This window comes from Heloderma suspectum, chromosome 5 (genome assembly GCF_057233095.1).
Source record: "Heloderma suspectum isolate Gila_16-S chromosome 5, 16-S_ref, whole genome shotgun sequence".
Classification (NCBI taxonomy): domain Eukaryota; kingdom Metazoa; phylum Chordata; class Lepidosauria; order Squamata; family Helodermatidae; genus Heloderma; species Heloderma suspectum.
In genome coordinates this window covers 130,137,942-130,162,869 of record NC_139462.1, presented here as the reverse complement: position 1 = coordinate 130,162,869, position 24,928 = coordinate 130,137,942, and the positions used below count along the sequence as shown (strand labels likewise).

At 47.1% G+C, this 24,928-nt stretch overlaps 1 protein-coding gene across 1 annotated transcript; it reads left to right on the top strand.

Annotated features, from left to right (window-relative positions):
• Positions 1-4,613: 4,613 nt before the first annotated feature.
• On the top strand, positions 4,614-18,775 carry EREG (epiregulin). The gene is made up of 5 exons (XM_084857455.1): positions 4,614-4,799; positions 11,818-11,904; positions 15,565-15,688; positions 16,863-17,015; positions 18,327-18,775. The coding sequence occupies exons 1-5, from the start codon at positions 4,751-4,753 to the stop codon at positions 18,418-18,420; spliced, it is 507 nt and encodes a 168-aa protein (XP_084713581.1). The 5' UTR covers positions 4,614-4,750; the 3' UTR covers positions 18,421-18,775.
• The last annotated feature ends 6,153 nt before the right edge of the window (positions 18,776-24,928 follow it).

Sequence of the window (24,928 nt, the reverse complement as noted above, 5' to 3'; positions counted from 1 at the left end):
AGCGGAGCTACGAAGAAATCACGTCAGACTTTGAAGCTTTGGGAAGGAAAGTCAAGAACTTTGGGGCCCAGATAGTTTTCTCATCCATCCTTCCAGTAGTTAGAAGACGGACAGAAAGGGAACGAAAAATACTCTGGGTGAATGACTGGCTACGAAGGTGGTGCCAACGAGAGAGATTTGGATTCTGGGACTACGGGCTATACTTCCTGGAAGATGGGCTGTTGGCAAGGGATGGGTTGCACCTCACAAAGGCTGGGAAAAATGTGTTTGGCCACAGCATGAAGAACTTCATCAGGAGGCCTTTAAACTGAATCCTACGGGGAAGGGAGATGTAATGTTGGGGGTAACAATGGACGTAGGTGCATGCACTGCAACGGAGAGAACAGCTCTGACAGCGCCCAATAACAGTCTTCAGACACATGTAGGAAGAAAGCCAGACTATGAAGCACATGGTCTTTGATGTCTATATACTAATGCCCAGAGTATGGGAAACAAACAGAACGAACTTGAACTCTTAATGCAGGAGGGAAATTATGACTTGATAGGTATAACTGAGACTTGGTGGGATGACTCTCATGACTGGAATACAGCAATTGAAGGATATAACTTGTTCAAAAAGAGCAGGAGGAACAGAAAGGGAGGTGGGGTTGCACTGTATGTGAAAAATACATATCTCTGCACAGAAATACAGGAGGATGAGCTTGGTAGCCCCATCGAGAGCATCTGGATCAAAATAAATGGAGCAAAGAATAAAAGGAACCTGGTGGTCGGAGTCTACTACTGGCCACCCAATCAAGGAGAAGATGAGGATGAAACTTTTGAAAAGCAAATTGCCAGTGTTTCAAGGAAGCATGATGTAGTAGTAATGGGGGACTTCAATTTCCCCGATATTTGTTGGGAGGCAAATTCTGCAAAACATGGCCCCTCCAGGAAATTCCTGATTTGTGTGGTGGATAACTTCCTCCTACAGAAAGTAGAGGAAGGAACTAGAGGATCGGCTATCCTTGACTTGAACCTAACCAACAAAGATGACTTAGTGGATCAAGTAGCAGTTACAGGAACTCTGGGGGAAAGCGACTATGTTGTACTTGAGTTCTTGGTTCCAAGAGAAGCAAAAGCCGAGTGTAGTCAAACGCGTACCCTGGATTTTAGGAAAGCTGATTTTAATAAACTCAGAACAATGATCAGGAAGGTCCCATGGCAAGCGACGCTAACGAGAAAAGGAGTCCAAGATGGGTGGGAGCTTAAAAAAGGAAATTCTCAAGGCACAATCACAAACAATTCCAACAAGAAGAAAAGGTGGAAGACAACAGAAGAAGCCAATGTGGCTTAGGGATGACCTGAAAACAAAAAAGGACACAAATAGGAAGTGGAAAGAAGGCCAAGTAACAAAGGAAGAGTACAGGCAGGTAGCACAGAATTGCAGGGATGGTGTCAGGAAGGCTAAAGCTGAGAACGAGCTGAGGTTAGCGAGGGATGCTAAAAACAACAAAAAGGCTTTCTTCAGCTACGTGCATAGTAAAAGGCAGAGGAAAGAAATGGTTGTTCAGCTATTAAATAAGGATGGCAAAACGATAACAGATGACAAAGAAAAGGCAGAGGTGCTCAATTCCTACTTTGGCTCAGTCTTCTCCCGAAAGAGGGTCTATGACCCCCCTGGCAAAGGCAAAGTACAGGCTGAAGGGGCAGACTGCAGCTTGAGATCGATAGGCATATGGTCAAGGAACCTCATTACTTTGAATGAGTTCAAATCTCCAGGGCCAGATGAACTGCATCCTAGAGTAATAAAGGAACTGGCAGAAGAACTCTCAGAACCACTGTCTATTCTCTTTGAGAAATCATGGAGGACGGGGGAAGTGCCAGATGACTGGAGGAGGCCTAATGTTGTCCCTATCTTCAAAAAGGGTGAAAAGGAGGTACCTGGGAACTACAGACCAGTCAGTCTGACATCAATCCCTGGGAAAATTCTGGAGCAGATGATAAAGCAAGCACCTTGAAAACAATGCAGTGATTACTCGAAGCCAACAGGGATTTGTCAAAAAGACGAATCTGATCAAGTAACCTCCCATGTGGACCGTGGGAATGCTGTAGACATCATATACCTCGACTTCAGCAAAGCTTTCGACAAAGTGCCCCATGATATCCTGATGAGCAAACTAGCTCAAAGTGGGCTAGATGAAACAACGATCCGGTAGATCCACAGTTGGCTACAGAATCGGACTCAAAGAGTGCTTATCAATGGGACCTTCTCAAACTGGGGAGAGGTAACGAGTGGGGTCCCGCAGGGCTCAGTCCTGGGCCCAGTGCTCTTCAACATTTTTATTAATGACTTGGAGCAGGAGGTGCAGGGAATGCTGATCAAATTTGCAGATGACACAGCATTGGCCGGGATAGCTAATACTTTGGAAGACAGAAACAAAATTCAAAGTGATCTGGATAGACTGGAGCGCTGGGCAGAAAACAACAGAATGACATTTAATAGGGATCAATGCCAAGTTCTGCACCTAGGAAAAAGAAACCAAATGCACAGTTACAAGATGGGGGATACGTGGCTCAACAACACTACAAGCGAGAAGGATCTTGGAATCGTTGTCAATCACAAGCTGAATATGAGCCAACAATGTGATGTGGCTGCAAAAAAGGCAAATGCTCTTTTGGGCTGCATTAAAAGAAGCATAGCTTCCAAATCCCGGGAAGTCCTAGTTCCCCTCTACTCAGCACTGGTTAGGCCTCATCTGGAGTACTGTGTCCGGTTCTGGGCACCACACTTTAAGAAGGAGGCAGACAAACTGGAGAGGGTTTAGAGGAGGGCAAGAAAGATGATCAGGGGACTGGAAACAAAGCCCTATGAAGAGACTGAAAGAACTGGGCATGTTTAGCCTTGAGAAGAGAAGACTGAGGGGAGATATGATGGCGCTCTTCAAGTACTTGAAAGGTTGTGACAGAGAGGAAGGCCAGCATCTCTTCTTGATCATCCCAGGGTGCAGGATGCAGAATCATGGGGTCAAGTGACAGGAAGCCAGATTCCGGCTGAACATCAGGAAAAACTTCCTGACTGTTAGAGCAATACGACAATGGAACCAATGACCTAGGGAGGTGGTGGGCTCTCCCACACTGGAGGCGTTCAAGATGAGCCTGGACAGCCATCTGTCAGGGATGCTCTGACTTGGATTCCTGCACTGAGCAGGGGGTTGGACTCGATGGCCTTGTAGGCCCCTTCCAACCCTACTATTCTATGATTCTATGTCAAGGGGTGAGGCCTGAGCAGGGGTGAGGGGAGTGCCAGGGGGGCAATCCGACCTTCAGGGCAACTATGGTTCCCCATCCTGTGCTAAAGAAAGAAACAGAGGCTTGAATCCATTGACAGACAGCTCTTCTTTACCTAAGTCTTGCAGTCCCATCTGGCCTGTAGCCAGGAGTAGGGGCGGGGTGTGTGTGCTGGCCCTCCCTAAATTTTCTCTACCCCTTAAATGTTTTTACAAACAAATAATTAAAAAACAGCTTACAATTTTATCTTAAAAAAACCTGCAAACCAGATGAACTGCCCCCCCCTACTTTTTTAGGCTGGCTATGGGCCTTGCGTCCCCTGCAGAGTTACAAAGGCAAGCCCCACTCAACACAGTGACACTTACTTCTGTTTAGGACTGGGATACACAGATTGCTTTTGATTCTCCATTCTGTAAATGAAATGACATATTGATCAGACATGCTACATTTGATTTTTAAACGGCCATTCCTGCTTTCTGCATGGCATTTCCAATAGCCAGATGTTTCCCACTGACAGCTGACAGAGGGCCACTTTAATGGCCACTTGTGAAGTTCCTTCTCCATCCAAAGACTTCCAGATGTTCCAGATTGTCTGGCTGACCTTGTTCACCACGAAAACAGTAGATGATTTCTTAAAAGAGAGTCGGCCTCAAAGCCACCACGTGTGCCAATCCATAGGTGTGATTCCCTAGTGGCGAGAAAATGCACACTGCACAGGCTCAGAGGCATTCTTGCCTCAATCCTTCCCATGTTTCAGGGCTGAATGTTGAGGCACTGAAAACAGGAGCTGGGGCAGAATCACATCTCAAGACGGTCAATCAGCAAAAAGCCTTCCTGAAGTCAAAGGCCAGCTTCGGCAACAAATTATCAGAAGAACAACGCTGCAACGCTGCAGGATCAGGCCAAGTTCCCCCTGTTCCCAGTGACCTGGGAAGCTTGCAGGCGGGACATTATGGGGGACCCCCCACACACACACACACCCGCTCTTTGTCCAGGGTCTAGAAAAGTGGAGCTACTGTGCCTCCGGAGACGGAGGCTCGCTCTGCGTGGCGGCATCGGCGTTAGCAGCCCCCAGCCCCACCTCCCCTGCGAGACCCTTGGCCGAGCGCGACGCGTGCGGCGGCGGCGCGGCAGGTGGAGAGAGCGGCGCGCGCGCCCGAGCCCGGGCCGCCGGGCCGCCAGGCCAGCCAGCTAGGTGAAGGGGTTCCCCGCCCGCGGGGACCCGATTGCGTCAGCATGGAAATTCGCGGCCTTTGCATGTCAATGGGCGCGGGTCAGCTTCCGCCGCGGCCCGGCCTCCGCCCCCACCGGGAGAAGTATAAAGCTTGAGGGCGCGCCGGTCGGGAGGAGAAAGGCCGGGGCGCTCCTCAGACGGCCGCCGGGCGCAGCCAGAGACCGCCGCGCTCGCCCCGCCAGCTCGCCTTCTCCGCGCCCCCGTCGAGTTCCGGTGCGCGGCGTTCGGCGGCAGCCGGGTGGACCGAGGATGGCCCGCGGGAGCGCCCCGAAGAGCGAGCGCGTCCTCCTGTTCCTGGGTAAGCCCGCCGGCCCCTGCGCGCCCCGCCCTGGCTGGCTCAGCTCCGCGGCCGCGCCGTCCGGCAGAGCGGGCGGGCCAGGGCCTCCGCCGGCAGGGGAGAGGCGCGGACTGTCGGGGAACCTGGCGCCGCCGCCGGCGCGCCTTCGTCCGATGTCCGCGGGGCGCTGCGTCCGCGCTGGGTTTCAGTCGGAACAATAAAGGCGCGATCCAGGGTGCTGCCCCGGGCCCCCATGGGCCCAGCCCCTTGCACAGCTCCTTCAGAGCTGTGGCTGGTCCTGGCCGAAACCCCGAGCGGATGCACCGCCGCGCCGACATCGGCGCCACCCGCCTCGCTGCCTTCCCCTGAGAGGGAGACTCAGACTCGTCCCTCGTAGCGAACCGGGACCCGGACGGGAAGCTGGCAGCTGCAAGCCCCGGCTTGCTGGCCGGCTTGCTCTCCGCCCTGCCCTCACCCGCCGATGGCATCCCGGCAGGGGCCGCCTCTCTTCTGGCCGGGCTCTGCTCTGCCTTTGACAGCGGGAAACACGCAGGTGTCAACGGGGCAGGGCCGAAGGGCTTTCCGCCCACCGCTCCAGAATGGACAAGAACTCCATACGGTGCCTGATCCTGATCTTGAACTGAATTTGATCGGTTTCCTCCGATCCGGAACTGAAATGGACTTCGATCTCAGTTCTGGGTTCAGGGGTCCATTTGACTGGCTGGGTTACTAAAGACAGAGGAAACCCGCTAAGCATGCCTACTCAGTAGCAAGTCCCACTGGGTCTGACAAAACAAAACCTCTTAAGTGTGCATAGTTATTTGCAGCCTCACAGGAATACCTTGTTATTGGAATAAGAAAGAGGTGGGCTAGGCTGCTGTAAGATGTAGCTGACAGCTGTCCCGAGGATGATGGGACAGGAGCTTTCAGCAGGACATTGGACAGAAAAATCGGGAGTGACAGAGGAGCAGGTGCTCCACTCATTCCAAAACTGACCCAGAGAACTGGATTTTGCAGCTGCTGGGCAAAGTTCAGGTCCATGTTCAGACACAGTCTGTGTTTCTTTGGAAACGGTTAATGCTTTAATTGTTCAATCCAGACAATAATGTCTTTACATTGCATGTATGTATTGAAGTGATTTATAAGCTATCTTTCAAAATTCAATATTTTCTCAAACCATTAAGGGTTTTAAAGGTCAATACCAGCACCTTGAATTGGGCCAGGAAGCAAATAGGCAGCCAGTGCAGGATTGGTGTAATATGGTCTTATTTCCCATCAGCATCCAGGTGTCTGCTTTCTGCATTCGCTGAAGCTTCTAAGCTGTCTTCAAGGGCAGCCCCACATGTAGCACATTATGATAGTCTAGTCTGGATGTAATGAGGGCAGGCTTAACTGTGGCAATATCTGCAATATCTAGATAGGATTGCAGCCAGCATAGCAGCTGAAGCCAGGATCACTTTTAAGCCCTTGCTACGGCTTGGTTTTGTTTTAAAAATCACATTTGCTGAGGTTACACAGAATCACAGAATCGCTCCCCCTGGAATTTTTCAGCCCAAAGTTACAGGACCTTTGGATGCTTTGTAATAGTTATTGTACAGTTAAGCATTGACCCCTTAGAGCGAAGTTTGTGTGAGCAGAAAGACATATGCGTATGTGTTTCCTACTAATAAAATGGTTTTTGCCTTGCATATAGGATTCTCTTGCTAGTATCTTGAGAGAGAGATGAATTCGTAGTCTCTTCTCTGAAAGTTTGACAGCTTGTAGGAGAACAAATTTGGCCTCAATTGAAGTTTCATGCATTCCATTCACAAATCTGTCTCTACTTGCAGTAACAATTATAATGCCTGCAGATTTGGTTAAGCATGAATGCACATGAGCAACGCTCTTGTGCAGTTACCATTCATTTCAATGGGACTTGCACAGGAGAGCCTCCTGCTGGGTTGTGCCCATTATCATTACTTCAGGCCAGCAAGAGGTGTGTCCTTCTGATGGGTGGCGTATGGGTGGAGGGAGATTGCCAGGACCCCTGGGAGTTCCACGTACTATGTAGGGCAGGCTTTGCCTCACCACAGTGACCCTCACTGTAATGAGAGGCCTGTGTGTTTCCCTCTTTTCTCCATAGGAGTGAATAGCAACCATTCTCTTCTATGGGAGAAAGTAAAAGGATGCTCCCCAGGCCACCACTGAGATGTGCTCTAGAGCTACTCTGGTCTATTAAGAATCAAGTCAGCCTCCCTCTGCCCAGTCTTCTTCCTTGGCCATGCTAAAACATTGGAAGCTGGCTACTATATAAATATGTCCCCGATGTTTGTCTGCAGCAGAAACTTAGCTAACAGGTTTATTGTTGTGTGCCATGTTGTTGTTGTTTTATCTGGAAGTTCAAGCCCAATTTTGTAATTTGACTGTAGTATATACATTCAGTCTTAAATATAATATAAGTTAGGGAAGTGATGGGCCTTCTGGAAGTTGCCGTGACATGTCAGAAATGGGTATTGCACAGGTCTCCACCTCTGCCTTTCCCCCAAATAGTTAGTTAATTGAGTTATTATTAAATGGCCCAAGAGTTGCAGTGTCAGTCACCCTCTGCCTAGTGATTCTGAGATTTTCTCAAGGAAACACAGCCACTCAACTGCACCTCCTAATTACAGGGCAGGTGTTTCTTCACTTGCCAGACCTATTTCAACAGGAGCTGCTCAGTTTCTGTTTTTTTATGCCAAGCCAGGTAATTCCCCACCACCTTACATTCCAGCCGTTATACAACATTCTGAGCCAACGCATGAAATGTAGACAGGAGATGAAAAGACTCTTGATTAGACAGTTTGGGTGCTATGATCATGGTGTGCAGCTACTGGGAATATTTTTGGCACATCTTATAGCCAAATGTAAATTCAAGGAATGTGGGTCATCATGCTTGACATAAGTTGGGAGAACTTTGCCTACATTGTTTGCTCATACAACAAGCTCTCTTGGGCCAGAGAGTTCCTGGTCTGTTGAGTTCTATTTGCTGGCTGCAGCTCCCACCATACTACTCACTGAATGCCACACTCTGCAAAACAAAGGAGTGGAAGAGAGTTGGTCCACCATTCCTCCTTCTCATTGTCACCCCAACCACATACACCAGTTTGACAATGAGAAGGGGGAATGGTGGACCAACTGTCTTCCACTCCTTCATTTTGCAGTTCCCCTTGCCACCCCACCCCTGTCATCCCTCCCTCCAGAGCAATCCTATGGACTCTGTTCAAATGTACATGGGTAAAAATTCTATTACAAATATATGCCCCATATATATGACCAAATATTGGTATAGAATCTATACTCTCCATAGTATAGCATCTATACACTCCAGAGGGAAACCCCCATCTGACCAATTGAGGTGATGTTTACCTGCATAAAAGTGGGATCTGCCAGAAAACGTTGCACTGTTTAGCCAGCCAGCCAGCCAGGCTATCTTCCAAGCTACTCCATTATGTCCCTCCTCTCCCTAGTTTTCCACTACACCTCAGCAGAGATTCAGTATTCTGCAGCAACTGAACATACTCGGTCCTCATTGGCTGTTTTTTTTGTTATTGTTGTGTCCCCCCCCCTTGGGGTTTCCCCCCCTAAAGATTGCTTGTAGTTTTGCAAACCTTTGAGTTCCACTGGGCATGCTAATATCTCCCTCATGCTTCTCAATGGCTCTATTTGCATACAATCCTGCCAGCACTCAGCAGCTGAGTTTCCTATTGAAAGGAGTGATATATTCAGTTATTATCTTTTGTAGGTGATCAGGCTTGGTCATCGATACAATCCACTCTGGATTTCTTGAGTCCCAATTACTACCTAAAAACTTCTGTGGAGCTTAGTCACATGTAAATGCTCTCTCATGCTGTCAGGAAAAAGTTGTGTATGTGGGGCCATAAACTTAGGTATACTGTATTGGGCTTGGGACATTGCAGCCTGGCATACTGGTTGGTTGAGCTGGTGTGTTATATCCACAAACATTCCAACTTCTCAAGAAATAAAGATGTTGGCAACCAAATATTCACAGTGCAGCTAAGGGAAGAAAAAGTTGTTGGCTGGGATTAAAACCTCACATAGGTTCTATAGAAGGAGGAGCTGTGTGTGGCAGATTAAGGACTGGAAATCTGATTGAGAGGACATCTTAAAACTGAGGGGACCCAAAGAATAGAAAATTCAGACAGGGAGGCGTAAGGGAAGGGACCAAGTAAGCAGTGGAGTGAGGTGCAGGAACCTGAGGGGAGAGCAGGTAGAACTTCCGTAGAAGAGACAGAGGCCTAAGGAAAGAGAGTGTGAACAAAAGCTAAAACGGATATGGGGTCACCAGGTCAAGACTTTGAAAGGGTGCCTGTAAGAGTAGCACAGAAAGGAGGCAACTGTGTTCTGGCAATCCTAAGTGTGATCTAAGAGGCAGTGGCATAGGGCTGAATCACGCATTGGTGAACTAAACAGCCAATTCTTTGCCTGCAGGCATCTAGCGTTTTTAGTGGAACCCCTGCCCAAGGACATTCTTGGCTTTGACTAGCATCGAATCTTGAGTGAAGCGGAAAGTCTGTAACCCCAAATCCCACCATGCTCCCCTGTTTGACAGGGTTTTTTTTCCTTAATAAAGACACAAATGAGCAAGCGTGCTTGCATTCCAGCACAGGTAGCCTACAGAGCAATGTTAACTTTCCTGTAAAGCAGGAATATGTGTTGCACTAACATTCCACTGGCACAGCAATAACAATAACCATCACATTCCAGTAAGGCCATAAGAAGTATCCACCATCTCACTTATAAAAGATAACAGTATTTGTTTAATGACCCAAGTAGCAGTATTAATGCAAATATAGCCCCACCTTCTTCAGTCTTGGCTTTTGATGCACTTGAGAGCAATGAAAGACACGGGCGGGTTAAACTTCCAAACGGGTAATGATTAAAGGGATGACTGTCCTTTCTGCTCCACAGTACAATATCCATACCCAGGATCTCCTTTGCCCTCTCATTGACGTCACTGGGACATAAGTGGAAAGCAGTGTGGATTAGGAAGGCGGCTTTGGGTTAGAGCCAGGAAATGTAGAGAGGAGAATGTGGGAAAGTGTTCACACCAAGCACCCTTGGACACTTGGCATTTCAGTGACTGCCTGTTTGGCTGCAGTTGTTACTGGAAAGAACCTGCTGTGAACTGGAATGACTTTCAGTATCTGTGCCTTCCCTTCCCTGCTCCCCCTCCTCTGGGAACATAGGAAGCTGCCTCATACTGAGGCAGACCATTGGTACATCCAGCCCAGTATTGTCGACACTGACCGGCCGCAGTGTCTACAGGCTTTCAGGCAGGTTTCTTTCCTAGCTCTAGCCGGAGATGCCCAGAATTGAACCTGGGACTTTCTGCATACAAAGCAGGTGCTCTACCACTGAGCAAACATTCCCAGCAGCGCATCCCCCCACGGCACCAGCATCCCTGAAGGTTCCAGCATGGCCCCTTTTGTGATGATTGCATCAGGATAAAAAATCAGTCAGCTCCATCCTTCCACAGTCTTGTTCATCAGCTGATGTCTGAGGCATCAAGTGATGTTTCACATGTGCGATCAGCCCATCACCAACCATACACCACACACAGAACTTCCATTAATACATATGGATTGTTTCAAAGGCAAAATGCTTTTCAGTTGATTCAGTTCACACACATTAATCCGCTAGCCATAATGTGTAGAGAAAGCAAATGATGCGCAAACTAGTCCTCAGTTCCATATTGAAAGGACTTTTCCGTACAGCATTCTCTTGCAGGGTACCCTCCTTGCTGCTTGTAGTAATACCCTTCCACAAAAGCCACCTTTGGTATTGTGTGGTGTCGATTTTATTCAGTTGCAGGGTGATGGCTTGTGCTGAGTCAGCAAAAGCATTTTAGCTGCCAAGTCATTATTTCCAGCAGTGACTTGGATTCCCTTGAAACTTGGAAAATTCTTATTCATTTACGAACAAGAGTTGCTGCTGCCTTTGTTTCAATTTTCAACCTCCATATGATCTTCCTGTTAAGTCTTTACGGTTGTCAATGAACCATGCCACTATAGCCCCACAGTTCAAACAATATTTAATGCATAGCACATGCAGTCTTTAAGAATGCAAATAACCCTTTTATTTCAAAATAGGTAATTGACAGATATATGTAAGATTTTCTTTCACATGAATATAATAGACCTATCACATTACATGAACCAATATGACATACTTTTTTCCATTTTTTTACTGTGGCTTTTAATTGGATTGATATGTGAATTCCTAGACTGGATCCGAGATGGCTCTGCAGATGTGTTGAAGTCCCACTAGAGTCGATTTGCTGTATATCTGTACTCAAGATTTACTGAAGCATGGCTCCTTCCACTGAGGATAATATCTCTATGTACCTCGAAAAGTCTAGACTCGTATATAAAAAAAGTTTTTCCAACCTATGTTCTGATTTGTGGATATATCCTGGGATAATAAAGATGGTCGTCAATACATTCCAGTGCCATAATTCCCATTAAATCTAATCGGCATTAATTATGTTCATGTTGAAATGAATTATGTGTGTTTCTCAAAGATCAGCCGTCTCTCACACTTTACATGGCAAGGGTGTCTGCTGCTTCAAGCACCTATGGTTGTGCAACAAACAAGTGTGAAGTGAAAATGCATGGCTGTAAACCTGTGGAAAGGTGCAGTGGACATACGCCAGGGAATCCTGATCGGCCATCGTTCCCTTGGGCATGCCCACTGTGTGGCATTTCTGCTTTCCACTTGCATTTCACAAACAGACACGCACGCACGCACGCATATTGCAAATGATATTGAGAGTGAATCATTTCTCAACCAGAGCTGGGGTAGCGTTGGCATTTTAAGCACAGGCAGGAGTGGTATTGGCACAGGTGGAGCCTCATGTTTTGCGAACTGTTCAGTTCTAAAAGCAGGATGGCATGAGTTCTGCCAGAGCAAAATGATCACATTTTTCAATGCTGGAAAGAATTCGGGAAGCTTCTCCCCTCCCCATGTCTCTATATTAACTGGACACCTTTTTTCTTTGCAGGCTTGCACCTATTTCAAGCTGTTCTTGGTACAACAGTGATCCCATTATGTGGATTAAATGAAACTGATAACTGTACAACTGCTCTGGGTGAGTTTGATTCTCTAACATTTAATAAGATACTGAAAACATTATCAGAATGTCCACAGGTGTCTGTCTCTGCCTGCTTGGCTCAAATGGACCATTAGGGTCAGTATGTTGAATGACATTTGTGTCCCTTCTTACACCTTACTCCCTTGACCACCCCTCCCTCTTGTCAAAATTTAGATTGTGTGTTCCTTGGGGCAGGGGCTCTTTTTGATGAAATTACTCTGGAATGTGCCATGTATGTTGATGGCACTATATGCTTTAAGCATAACATCATTAACTGCTTAAAGACATCCCTGGAAGATCTCCTGAGCATTACAGTATTCTTGGGGAGCTCCCATTCCTTCCTTCCAATACAATTTGTTCAGGAAACGTTTCAGCTGGATTGTGCCCTAAATAACAGGTTTCATTATTGTATAGCACAATTTATTATTCTGTACCCAGGGGTACAGAATCATGTTATGGCGGGCCCACCACTAGGCCTTCTGTGTGCTGGATGAAAGGCCACACCCACTGATATCCTCGCCCTGCCCCATCCATTTTGCCATCCTCCCTGCTGGGAAAGGCAAGGAATTCCGTGCCTCTCTCAGCATGGAGAAAGACGTAGCTGGCACTGGGAGAAGCAGAAGCTCCTCCAGGTGCCACAGTGTGTGTTGTTCCTACGGAGGCAGCCCACACCACACAAAAGGACTTGGCTGGCTTCAGTTCCGCTATTGCCTAAGATCTGACTGGCGATAACAGTGGGGATTCCTCCAGTGGGGATTTAAGGAGGCTCTGCAGGCTGGATGCAGAACCTCTGCAGGCCGGATTAGGCCTGTGGGTCGGAAACAGGGAAGGACGAAAGGGACTTACCTGGTCCTGCAGCTTGCTTCGCGGTGGGGGGGAGGCGCTTCGCTTCTCCTCCCAAAGTTCAGGCGAGGGGGGGAGGCGCCCCACCTCGCCCGGCCGAAATTCAGGCCCGGAGGGAGGCGCCCCATCCCTCGCCGGCGAAATTCAGGCCAGGGAGGAGTGCCCCGGCTCCCCGGCCGTGGAAAAAAAAAGTAAAGTAAAAAAAAAACCACACACCCGTGATAGGCTACGTAACGATTTACGTAGCCTATCACGGCTAGATTTCCAAAGTCAGCCGTGATAGGCTACATAAATCGTCACATAGCCTATCATGGGTGACTTTGAAAAAAAAAAAAAGCGCGTATGCAAATGGTGGCGCCCATGGGGCGCCGCCATTTGTGTTCCTTAGTTTGGCACGTCTAGTCTACGTAAAGAGCTATTTGCGTTGCCCTTATTTTCGCCGTAGTCTGCGTAACTCTTTACGTAGACTAGACGTGCCAAACTAAGGAATGCAGATGGCGGCGCCCCATGGGCGCCGCCATTTGCATACGCACTTTTTTTTTTTTTCAAAGTCACCTGTGATAGGCTATGTGACGATTTACGTAGCCTATCACGGCTGACTTTGGAAATCTAGCCGTGATAGGCTACGTAAATCGTTATGTAGCCTATCACGGGTGTGTGTGTGTGTTTTTTTTACTTTACTTTTTTTTTTTGCAATGGTGCCGGCGGCAGCCGGTCGGGAGACCGGCCGCCGCTCCCGCCGAAACGCCGCCGGGACCCGCCGCCGAGAGGGACATTCGGCCACGGTAAGTCCCATCCCGAGGGGGGCCGGCGGAGAATTTCCCCACCAATTTCGGGGGGGCGAATGCGTTGGCATTCGGCCTCCCGGAGATTCGTGGAGAAATTCTCCTCCATCCCTAGTCGGAAAATCTGCATCCCTGGTATAGCGGTACCAAAATTGTGAACATCTGGTCAGATCCAGGGGGCATTGTCCATGAGCAATTTACTCTGAGCTGGCTGTGTTTGGAGGTCATTAGGGATACATGACGTTGTGGACATCGAGCAGCCACCCCAGGGCTTATCAGGGAAAAAACGGATTTCCTGAGTCTACTTAAAGTCCAATTCTTTTCTTTAAGTCAGGTTTTCCCCGGTATGGCTGTTGTGTCCCCCAACCCCTGCACTGACCTTGGGTATGCTAGCCCTGCCCAGGGGTGTGCCTTTCACTGTGACCCCAGTCAAGGGGTGTTTCCTCTCCCCTGTGTTTCCTAACACAAACCAATTAGTATCTACTTAGAAGTAACTCCCATTGTGCTCAATGAGGCTTATCCCCTGAATGTGCACACCGGAGATGCCCCACAATTGAAATAACCCATTTTAAAGCACTAATTCCCTAAAGGCTGTAAAGCGTTTTCCCCAAACTGCGATTCTGTGTTGTTTGGTTTATTGCCGTCAGAAGTAACTAATTCAGACCTTCGTTCCTGCGCAGCATCGGGTTAGAAAGGGGACTGGTTTCCCCTCCCTCTTTCCCAGCACAAACATATGTGTGTCTACTCAGAAGTAACTCCCTATGTGGTCAATGAGGCTTGTTCCTGAAATATGCACTGAGATTCCCATGAACTGAAATAACACATTTAGAGAGCCTTGATGTCGAAGCTTCGAAGCTTTGATTAATTGCAGCAGGGCAGCGAGAACACTGTGGTCTGGAAAGGATTGTTTATTTAAGGAAGTAGGGGGGAGAGAGAGAGAGAGAGAAGGAGGTTGCTCCTGTCCCCTGCCTCGGTGTTTCCCAGTACAAAACAATTAGTATCTACTCAGAAGTAACTCCCATTGTGATCAATGAGGCTTGTCCCCTGAATGTGCGGGAGCCCCTCTTATTCTCAAAGGAGAAAGAGGGAGCACCTGGAGGGGGGGAGCCTCTCTTATTGGTTGAGCAGCCCCTGCCAGTCAGATGATGTTCACTCCGACCCCCCTCCCCACCCAGAAGTATATTCTGTGAAGTGACTGTGATAAACGTGCTCATGGAGCCCTGCGCAGACCAAAGCCGGCTCCTTGAAAAGTAAGCCACGATTGGCTTCTCCTTCCGTCTCCTTCTGTTGTCACGGAGACACTCCCCTGGTCTTGAGATGAGAGCGGTTTTTGAAGTGGTCACCTATTCATAGTGAATTTGTAGCTGAAACAAATCTTGTTAAGAAATTAACATGGTTTCCCATTTTATCTGGTCTTCAGTATTCTCAGTGAAAAAAATCCTTTGGCTTCTCAAGGTCATATCCTGGCAACTGAACATCCGAAAATAGTTAGCTTTTTAGATTATTCGGTGTTATGTTTTTAAAATATTCCACTCTTCCACCAAGAAGCTCAGAGTAGCACACAAATGCTCTCCCCCTGCTCCCAGTAGGTTGGATTGAGATGAAGAGAGTGACTGGCCCAAAGCCCCGCATGAGCCTTTGTGGCTAAGCCTTGGCCTCCCCAGGCCTAACCCAGCTCTATCCACTGCACCTTTCTGGCTTTCTTCCAATTCATGTAAGTAAGAGAAAGGCTCATCCTTAGCTCTAAAAACAAGCTGGCCCTAAACGGAGATAAGCAAGCGGTAAATGAGAACACAAGATGTTGCCTTCTCTAACCATTGGTCCATCTGGCTCAATAGTGCCTCCTCCTGACCAACTGGCAGTGGCTGTCCTCCAGGCTCCCAGGCAGGGTTCTTTCACAGCCCCATCTAGAGATTCTTGGGATGGAACGTGAGGCCTTCAGCATGCCAAGGATGGGCTGGACCACTGAGCTGTGGTCCCTCCCCAAAGCCAGTACCACAATTTTACTCTTTCTTTCTTTTTATTGTAGTTCGAACAGAAAATAGCCCACGTGTGGCTCAAGTTGTGATCACAAGCTGCAAGTCTGACATGCAAAACTACTGCTTGAATGGGCAGTGTATGTACCTCGTGGATCTGAAGAAGAACTCCTGCAAGTAAGAAAGAAGCTGTGGAATAATAAAATAATTCATTTCTTTGCACAGTTGTCCAAGTAAGGTGGCCATCTTTTTGATTGCCACTTCTGCTGTGCTTTAAATGGCAGACTGGCGCGCAGAAAGTACAGAGGTGATGTTCTTCTTGTCTCTATACCAAGGAAGGCTTCACCTGGTTAATTTCTGCCTGTTAGGCTGCTGTCCAGGACAATAGGAGCAGGGCTAGCGTCTTCAAGTTCGGTGCTGATTTTAAATTTTCTCTTCACTGAGCAAATACAGACGAACAACTTACCACGTAGGAAATGTGCGGGAGTTTGCCTGTTCCTTAAATCAGGGGTGGGCAACATGAGACCCTCCAGATGTTTGGCCTACAACTCCCATTGGCCCTAGCCAGCATAGCCAATGGTGAAGATGATTGGAGTTGTGGGCCAAGACATCTGTAGGGCCACAAGTTGCCCACCCGTGTCTTAAATGGTAAAGCAAAGCAATACAGACAACTCTGGCTGGCTTTGACCTCTTCTGTAGTTGCTGCTATTGCTCCATCCCTTGTACTGACTGGATCTGTTGTTACAAGTGACGATCTACCCCTGCCTGTGTTGTTGCAGGATTGCTGTGCTTCTTTATTTAGTTAAGGAGATTGTATATCTGTTCAAAGTTCTGTTTTTTTATAAGGAGTGGTTTTGTTTTAAATCCTACAAAGTCCACTGTGCAGGCTGCGGAATACTGGGAAGTGTAGGACTTTTTTCTGTCTAAACATGCATAGGATTGTGCCCTATGTCACATAACCTGGACAAACAGCCCAGCAGTAACTGCATGGAAGACGTAGTCTCTGTTTTTCTTTCCAAATAAAAGAAACTATAATTAGTTTGGAGTATAATAACCATGTTGTGTTTGGGGGATAACCATATAGGAATGTAACTCTTACATTCACCTTCTGAGCACTGCGGGTGAATCTGCACGACAAACCTGTTTCAATTTAATTGTTATGGTATTCCTCAAAGACTCCTGGGAATCTCAAGATTCCCTGGGGAATTACCATAAACCTGTATAAGTCAGTAGTGCAAACACAGCTTGTGTAACCCTTCCTCTTCTGGTGCTTTCTCAGCTTGCAGTCTGTTTGAGGCCAGAATATAGGAATGTGTCTAACACGTTCTCTTTCCCTGCTTCCCCATTGCAGGTGTGATAGAGGCTATTTTGGTGCCCGGTGTGAGCATTCCAATTTGGAGCTTGTCCAACAGCCCCTGAGCAATGAATACTTGGCACTGACCGTTCTCATGGGTCTGATTTGCTTCGTTGCAGTTTCAGTTGCCATCTACTTCTCCTATGCATGGTAAGCACACACTACCACTGCCCTCCCCCCTCTGTTTTCATATTATTCCTCCAGAGCGTTAGTGCAACCGTAGCTCATGTAACACAGCTGTGTTACTTTTGCAGATCCTATTAGGGAATTTCACGCTATATTTTTAATTGTTCGCCAAAATAATCATAAAGGTGAATGCAGCAAACGTATGTATCATATGGGCATAATTCTGAGGGATCTGGGATCAGCAGTAGCTCCTTGTGGTGTCTAAACTGTACTGCAAACCTGGGTTTGTTGCTCTGTAATGTATGCAGTGACCCTGCAGGGAAACATAACCCATAAGCCTGTGAAGAGCTTATACTTTTGAAATATGACCAGCTCTGCAACTGAGGGTGAGATCCAGTCATACTTAACTGTAGACCCGTTGAAATCAGTGGAACTTAAATTAGACATGACTGACTGAAGTCCCATTGATTTCAATGGGTCTGCTCGATGTATTTCTAAATTTGGATCCAACCCTAAATGTTCATAAAAACATTGCATCTCTTTGTCCTGAAACACAGTTTTATCTGCCCTGCCTTTGCTTTTGTGTCTTTATCAGCAGTGTGACCTGCAGAAAGTAACTAGGTGAAACCTTTCCTGGTATGAACATAAAATCACAAAAGCGTCACCTGCTATCTGCATGTTAAGATGCTGTTAAATGGACAGCAGCAAAGTCAGCTTTTAAAAAGTGGCACTCCTATGTGGAGGGTTACTACAGGTCTTTACTGTAGTAACTCTCCCCAAGGGTGCTTACGGAATTCTTCCCATTTGAACTTCTTACTAGAAGAATAGCATTGCTGGATGAGTTTGTTTTTTATTTCTATTCAGCCCACTACACATGTGCAATTTGCCACAGTTTTCAGTTCACATCTATCCTTTTTTAACATGTTACTATTATAATGTATGTGAATGCATATGTGCATTCATTAAAACACTGCATGAAATGAAATCTTGGTACAACTGGATATTATCAATGCACATTGGTAAAACAAAAAAAACACCCCAAACTGCCACAAACATTGCATGCCCCAATGCCAGCATGAATTTTAAAAATTCTCCAACTTAAACAAGGCAAGCAGGATGGAAAATGGAGCAGAGGCAAAACCACGGAGCAATGACAGAACAGGGGACCCCACTCATCCATGGTCTCTCCTCTGCCTTTCTCCATGGAGTTCTTCTACCAGCTTAATGGTCTGAAGAAACAAGAGGTATTAGTTCAGTGGATACTGGTAGATCCCATTGCCTATAATGTATCTTATACTCTCCTAAAGATGCTCCTTCTCTCTGTAAACTTCACAGGTACTTGAACGAGAGGCGGAGACTTGCTGCAAGCAGAAACTATGAAGAAGTTGCTACAGATACTGAAAAAGACCCTACGCTGCTTCATGTGTGAATTAAGAGTCTTCTAGAACCCATTTATTTAATATTAAATACTTATTTTATGAATAATATTTATGTTCAAAGCAAAAGAATGTCAAGATGATGCTGATCAGATTACGTGTACAGGTCAAAGGGGCTATTTTTTTTATACATAATATTTTTATTTTTATTTTATTTTATTTTTTATTCTATTTTATTTCTGTGCAACATTTTGATAATGTAATGTAGTGAAGTCTTGCATTCATGTATATGAATGTGGTTTTCTCACCGCTTGTACTTGATGCACTGTGAAATACATACTTTTGTATTTTGTTCACTTGAAGAAAGTCTCAGTACTTGTGTAAGGATTAAATATTCCTAACATTCTAATTATGTTGTTTTTCCTTATAACTGGATGCAGCAAGTGGCATATCATTAACCTGTGCATTTAAATCTAGAATGCTGGATAGATGTATGGGGCCCAAGATTGTAGTAGTCAAGGTGACAACGCATAACCAAGGCATTCATGACTGGGGCATGAATCAGAGTTTTTGCTGAATGAGCAAAGAATCAGATCCTTATTTTTGCAGTGTTGTACAGGGAAAGGTGGCAAAACCGGCAAACACATGGCAATAGATTGTTCCGCATATTCAAAGGAGAGAGAGCAGTCAAAGGTAAAGCCAGCTGAACAGGATGGCTGGGGGCATTGTCAATAGTTAAGTAAATTGTACAAGGAGAGGATAGCTTTGGAGGAAGGATGAGAAGTTAGATGCATTGTGTTTGAAGTAGGGATGTCAGAGAATTCTGTGACGGATCTCGGTGAGGCCAAATGCCAGTGCATTCGGCCCCCCAAAATCCATCGCGGAACGAAGTCCCCGCCGCCCCCAACCCACAAAAGGCGCGCAAAACGGAGCGCTTACCTGCTCCCGTCCGCACTGCTTTGCGAATGGCGGCCGTCCTGCGGCCGCCATTCGCTTCGTCTTCATAGCCGTGATAGGCTACGTAAATACTTACGTAGCCTATTACGGCTAATGCACGGACGCCATTTGCGTCCCTGCGGAGGCCGTGATAGGCTACGTAAGTATTTACGTAGCCTATCACGGCGGGGGGGGGGGGAACCCAGTGTACGCAAATGGCAGCAGCTACCGCCATTTGCGTACGCTGGGGTTTTTCTCCCTGCCGTGATAGCCTATATAAATATTTACATAGCCTATCACGGCTCAATACAGGGACGCAAATGGTGGCAGCTATGACAGCCGCCATTTGCGTCCCTGCAGGGCTGCCCAGCGGCCGGATGTCCGGCTGCAGGCGGCTGGAGCCGGCTGGCGGCTCTGCGGCTTGGCTGCAGAGCGGAGCCGGCCGGGCAGGATTCCGGCGGGGAGGACCGGATTGCCTCCCCCCCCATCAAGGATTCCGGGGGGAGGGACGGAGTGCCTCCCCCCCACCGCGGATTGCCCGGCGCAGAGCCAGGTAGGTGTTTCGTACGTCCCTAGTTTGAAGCAATGATGAATCACCCAAGTGGAAATATTAGAGAGGCAACTGGAGATGTGGGAGGGGATGGGGAGAACGTTTGGAAGTAGAGAGTAGAGCTGGGTGTCATCTGTGTACAGGTGGTACTGAAAGCTATGGGATTTGATGAGGTCACCCAGGGACACTGTGCAGACCAGAGGGTCAAGGACAGAACCACAGGAGAAAGCAGCGGAGAGACAGAGGAAGAGCTTCTTATAGAAACATTGGAAGAGCAATTAGGCAGAACAATCCGAGGACAGAATTTCAGAGACCTTGGACATAAAGCATGTCAAGCAGGAGAGAGTGTCCCCTAAAGTTACTTTGATACTTTTATATGGTCCATTATATTCTTATATGTGATGCAAATAGCACTCTTAATACCTGGGAGAAGGGCCCATAGAACTCAATAGGACTTAAATTTCAGTGCTTTACATACATGATTGTGTTGACAGTTATTTGTGTGGTGGGGGAATTCTTGATTACATATTATGTAGAACTCCAACGTATATCAATGGAAGATGGTCCAACAGAAGAACATTACACCTTTGTTGAAATCCTTTATTCTCCATAACCGAACACCACATTGGATATCCCTTAATACAAGAATTTGTGAATTAAAGATTGCTCTGGAAATGGTGCCATTTTTCTGACACCCTGATCTGTTTCTCTGGCATATGGTGTCTTGCAACTTTTTATGTATTATCCTCTCTCTTAATCTGATGCCTAACTACAATGACTGCTTAACAGTGTATTTCTCAGATTAACTGAATTTGCGGGGAGGGTACTTCTAAAGAGATGCTTCTTCTGAGGTGCCCGATGCAACACCAGCCACCTGTTCCACAGGGTATGTGGATATGCTTACATGATGTAATAGCATGCTTGGATCTGTGGACTGAACCACTAATGCCACAGCACAATTAGAAGAGGAAAAGAACAGGGAATTTCTGACCTGCTCCTAAATCACACATAGGGCAACCTCATTGGGACAAAACAGTAGCTTGTCCTAAATCCCGTTTTTTCTTCCCAGATCAGTGTAGGATGATGGGAAGTAGTGGGCTCAAAGGATGTGATCTGCAATCCCAAACTTCAGCTGTTGGGGGTTAAGAGGAGGGAAGGTTTCACATGGTTCAAGAGCTTCTTCCTCTGCGGAATGTCACCCCCTTGCGTGTCTTGTACATGGGCTGTCTTGCATCTTAGAGCCAAAGAAAGGCACTACCTGCTGGTGCCATATACGGTGGTAGTACAGTAGGAACAACCACAGTGCAGGGCTTACTACAACTCGTCCATATAATATGTGACTGGAGACAAATCACAGATAATATGCTACACTCCCCTGCTCCTTAAACTAAGAGGACTGTGCTTCATATAACACCATTTCATAGTGTTGAGTCCCAGTATTTATCTCATTTGTGCCCCACCCTTCCTTTAAGGAGCTCACATTGCCATACACGAAGCCTTTCTCATTTTATCACAACAGCCCTGTGAGGTAGGTAAGTTCGACTTTCCTCTCTGCTACTGTACCTGCACCACGTCCCGTGAGCTTAGTGACCATCTCACAGTCACACTTTGGCATTACTGAGGACCATTCGCAGACTGCAGCAGAAAAGAGGCTTGAAAGAGAAGCCAGCCTGCAATGTCTCCACTAGAGGCTGCTGCAACATCAGAGCAAGAACAGACAAAATAAAAATGGATTAGAGCTAGAATGATTGGAAAGGAACGGTTCCTCCTGTGCAAGCATTGCTGACTCCTAGAGGGACGCTGCTTTCACTGGCGTTTTCATGGCAGACTATAGCGGGGTGGTTTGCCATTGCCTTCCCCAGTCATGACTACCTTTCCCCCAGCAAGCTGGGTACTCATTTTATCGACCTCGGAAGGATGGAAGGCTGAGTCAACCTGAGCCAGCTACCTGGGACCCAGCTTCCGCTAGGATCGAACTCAGGTCGTGGGGAGAGTTTCGGCTGCAATACTGCCACCTACCACTCTGCGCCACATAAGGCTCAGAATGATTGAGTGTGAATGATTGTGAAATGAAAGGATTCAAGCACTCACTATTAGAGATGTATCATCTGGTTTGCAACCTACCCAGTCCACAACAGTTTCATGATGCTTCCCCCTTCCTCCATTCACATTTTGTGAGTCAGCATATTTAGTAGGGACCTATAATTTTTGCTTTGTTTGTATTTATAGAGCATGCATATTTCAGCTCTTAAGGACAGGTGATCTGAAAATAGATGCACCTTCAAGTGTATTCTAGGATTGCCAACTGATTGGAAAAGAAATTGGCCTAGACTGCCTGCTCTTATGAAATCAACAGGTGACGTTTTTCTAAACTAAATGTTGTTGTTCAGTCGTTAAGTCGTGTCCAACTCTTTATGACCCCATGGGCCATAGCACGCCAGGCCTTCCTGTCCTCCACTCTCTCCCGGAGTGTGCTCAAGTTCATATTCATTGCATCGGTAATGCTATCTAGCCATCTCATCCTCTGCCGTCCCCTTCTCCTTTTGCCTTCAGTCTTTCCCAGCATCAGAGTCTTTTCCAGTGAGTTTTCTCTTCGCATTAGGTGGCCAAAATATTTCAGCTTCAGCTTCAGTATCTGTCCTTCCAATGAGCAGTCAGGGTTGATTTCCTTTAGGATGGACTGATTTGACCTCCTTGCAGTCCAGAGTCTTCTCCAGCACCACAGTTCAAAAGCATCAATTCTTCGGCACTCAGCCTCAGCCTTCCTTATAGTCCAGCTCTCACAGCCATACATTACTACTGGGAAAACCATAGCTTTGATTAGACGGACCTTTGTCAGCAAGGTGATGTCTCTGCTTCTTACTATGCTGTCCGGGTTTGCCATGGCTTTCCTCCCAAGGAACAAGCGTCTCTTAATTTCATGGCTACAGTCACCGTCTGCGGTGATCTTGCAGCCCAAGAAAATAAAATCTGTCACTGCTTCCATTTCTTCCCCTTTTATATGCCAGGAAGTGATGGGGCCAGATGCCATGATCTTCGTTTTTTTAATGTTGAGTTTCAAACCAGCTTTTGCATTCTCCTGTTTCACCCTCAACAAGAGGCTCTTTAGATCCTCTTCGCTTTCTTAGGGATGGACGAAAGGGACTTACCTCGTCCCGCAGCTTGCTTCGCAGTGGCGGGGAGGCGCTTCGGTTCTCCCCCCGAAGTTCAGGCGAGGGGGAGGAGGCGCCCCGCCTCGCCCAGCCGAAATTCAGGCCGGGTAGGAGTGCCCTGTCTACCCGGCCGCGAAAAGTAAAAAATCAAACAAACACACACCCGTGATAGGCTACGTAACGATTTACGTAGCCTATCACGGCTAGATTTCCAAGGTCAGCCATGATAGGCTATGTAAATCGTCATGTAGCCTATCACAGGTGACTTTGAAAAAAAAAAAGCGCGTACGCAAATGGCGGCTCCCATGGGGACCGCCATTTGTGTTCCTTATTTTGGCACATCTAGTCTACGTAAAGATTTACGTAGACTACGGCGAAAATAAGGGCAATGCAAATAGCGTTCCCTTATTTTCGCTGGGACCAAATAAGTAGACTACAGCATAGTCTACGTAAATCTTTACGTAGACTACCGGGACCAAATAAGGAACGCAAATGGCGGCGCCCATAGGCCGCCGCCATTTGCGTACGTGCTTTTTTTTTTTCCAAAGTCACCCGTGATAGGCTACGTAACGATTTACATAGCCTATCACGGCTGACTTTGGAAATCTAGCCGTGATAGGCTACGTTAATCGTTACGTAGCCTATCACGGGGTTGTTGTTTTTTTTTAGACTTTGTTTTGCGGCCGGGGAGACGGGGCGCTTCTCCCCGGCCTGAATTTCGGCCGGGCGAGGTGGGAAGCCTCCCCCCGCCGGCCTGAATTTCGGCTGGGCGAGGCGGGACGGCTCCCCCCCCTCGCCTGAACTTTGGGGGGAGAAGCGAAGCGCTTCCCCCCCACCGCGAAGCACCCCTGCGAAAAGGTAAGTGACTTTCGTACATCCCTACACGGACTCCCGGGGGCCAAATTTTTTAGAATCCAGCCTCATTGGGGTCAGTGGTGGAATTCTCCGCCTTCCCTACCTGTAAACAAACTTTGCTTCCCAGGCAGATAAGGAATGCACTGAGAAGGAAGTTGTCAGCCTTTTGACTCATCTGCACATGCTCAGAGGCTTACTAGCTTGGGAATTGCACCAATAATGAACTTAAGCAAGCATTATGGATCTCTAGGCCCCTCTAACACTATAAATGACTTGGCTACGCTCCTGGGGCCAATACACAAGCCCTGATGACAAAGTATCAATGTGGTTTCTGCAAAGGTAAGTCCTGTCTCACTAACCTTTTAGAGTTCTTTGAGAATGTCACTAATCATGTGGACAGGGGTGATCTGGTAGACATGGTTTACTTGGACTTCCAAAAGGCATTTGATAAAATCCCTCACCAAAAATTCCTGAGCAAACCTAGAGGTGATGAAATCAGAGAGGTCCTCTTAGGGATCAGTAACTGATTAAAGAACAGAAAGCAGAGAGTAGGAATAAATGATAAATTCTCCCAACAGAGGGATGTAAACAGTAGGGTCCCACAGGGAGCTGTATTGGGACCAATGTTTTTCAATTTATTCATAGATTCTGGAATTAGGAGTGAACAGTGAAGTAGCCTAGTTTGCTGATGACACCAAATTATCTAAGGCAGTTAAAACAAAAGGGGTTGCAAAGAGCTCCAAAAGGACCTCTCTAAACTGGGAGAATGGTCATCCAAATGGCAAATGCTGTTCAAAGTAAGCAAATGTAAAGTGATGCACACTGGGGCAAAAAATCCCAACTTCACGTAAATGTCGATGGGATCTGAGCTAGTGGTGACTGACCAAGAAAGAGATCCTGGGGCTGTGGTGAACAGTTATATGAAAATGTTGACCCAGTGTGCGGCTGCTACGAAAAGGCAAATTCCATGTAATGAGAAAAGGAATCAAAAACAAAACTGCTAATATCCTACTGCCCTATACAAATCTATGGTACGACCACATTTGCAATACTGTGTACAGTTCTGGT